The sequence below is a fragment of the Eurypyga helias genome, unplaced genomic scaffold (assembly GCF_000690775.1).
Source record: "Eurypyga helias isolate BGI_N326 unplaced genomic scaffold, ASM69077v1 scaffold22471, whole genome shotgun sequence".
Classification (NCBI taxonomy): Eukaryota; Metazoa; Chordata; class Aves; order Eurypygiformes; family Eurypygidae; genus Eurypyga; species Eurypyga helias.
Window position 1 is genome coordinate 4379 of NW_010230538.1, and position 1768 is coordinate 6146.

General features: G+C 53.8%; 1 protein-coding gene across 1 annotated transcript in view; it reads right to left on the reverse strand.

Annotated features, from left to right (window-relative positions):
* Nucleotides 1-751: 751 nt before the first annotated feature.
* The window catches only part of RNF169 (ring finger protein 169), a gene marked incomplete at its 5' end in the record, with an annotated part of 3004 nt that continues 1987 nt past the window's right edge, over nucleotides 752-1768 (reverse strand). Inside the window, 1 exon segment of the mRNA XM_010160792.1 lies at nucleotides 752-1768. This exon segment is cut by the window's right edge and continues 16 nt beyond it. Within this exon segment, the coding sequence (XP_010159094.1) occupies nucleotides 752-1768 (1017 nt within the window).

Below are 1768 nucleotides of genomic sequence, written 5' to 3' on the forward strand. Positions count from 1 at the left end.
GTGTTTGTGGGAAGAGAACTCGGAGAAGACCAGCCTAAGAGCTGCATGCCCAGCTCCCAGCTGCTCTAGCCAACCTCTCTTCTGTGTCACTAACATGAATGCACAACTTCCTACAAGGATTTTCAGTAAAACCCTTATTTTACAACATTTTTTCACTACCTTTGGTCTTATACTTAAAGAATGTAAAGCTGGAATCAGGAAGAAATTCCTCCCGAAGAGGGTGGGGGGCACTGGGACAGGTTGCCCGGAGAAGCTGTGGATGCCCCATCCCTGGGAATGTCCAAGGCCAGGCTGGATGAGGCTTGGAGCAACCTGGGCTATGGAAGGTGTCCCTGCCCATGGCAGGGGGTGGGGCTGGGTGGGCTTTAAGGTCCCTTCCCACCCAAAACATTCCCTGATTCTATGACTCCTGCAAGCCAGCTCCTGGAACGCAGGAGAAATACCCCCATGGGGGGATCCCCAACGTCACCGAGCAGGCAGAGGCCGTGCAGTGTATTCACAGGGACACCGGACGCTTCTTTCAGACCAATGGAGCAGAAGGCTGGAGGATGAATTTTTTTTCTCGTTCTCTCCCTTTTCGTTAATCTGAAAGGACTCTGGCTTCTGTCTGAACTGGACCTACGGACCTCTTACCACCAAAACGAAACAAAAAACCAACCAATGGCGTGGGTGGAAGCATGACAAAAAATAAGTTTTCTTATAATCTGATAAACCTCATCGTCCTCTAGAAAGGCAACATCGTCCACCAGTGCTACTTAGCACCCAGAGTGCTCTTCGACCGCAGCAGATACCGATCAACCCTGACTTTCCGCCGATCCACTGTCCTGTTCTCGCTGTCGAAAATCCGCTGCAGATGCAGGGCCAACCTCCTGTCCTCCTCCTCTTGCTGGAGCTTCTGCTCCATCTCCCGTACCAAGCGATCCTCCGGAGGCAAACCCACCTCGCCGGCCGCGTGTCTCAGTCTTTTGACGGAGCCGTTGTGCTCCAAGTGCTTCGTTTTGCAGCGTCTCTTCCGGCCCCGTCTCAGCGACGGGGGTTGTTCCCCGATGATGTTCTCGACGGAATTGCAGGTGCTGTTCTGCACGTTGATCAATTCGCTGTTGTTCAGGTATTTCAGCTGCTTTTTTCCCGCTGTCTTGAGGGGGATTCCCAGCGTGCTGTTGTCCGGCAGCGAGGCGCTGACACCCACGAGTCTCCTGCTCAGCACTTTCGGGCCAAGACTAAGACAGGATTTGTCCACGAACGTGTTCACTTTTAGGTCAGGGACTTCGGACACTCGTGCGTTTCGGGAGGTGGCATTTGATCTCGTATCGGGTTCGGCAGCGCTGTCGTCTGCTGTTAAGGCTCTTGAATCTCTGTTTTTCTCGCTCCCTCTTCCCGGCTTCGTTTCACTGATGGAAGGAAAGAAATCCAGCTCGGGGCGAGGGTCTGCTGTTGTGCCGGGTGGAAGGTGATCATCCTGCACTTGCGGCTGCTGCTTAGTGCAAGCGCTGGAGTTGGTGATGTCGGGGAGGATAACGTCTTCCCCGGGCTCCGAAGCCAAGGACGTCAGGGTCGCTTTAGAGAGAGTCTTTTTAATTTGGCGCTCCTGAAATATCTGCTCCCATTTTTTCAGTATTCTAGGGCTGGCCTCGTAGGTGGTCGGCTTCTGCAGGCTCCGGCTCAGGTTTCTCGGGGTGGACTTTATGATGAGAGGGCTCAGGACTCTGCCGTCAGGAAGCCTCTTGGGAGGAGTACACGGGGAGCAGACGATAGGCTTAAAGTGGTT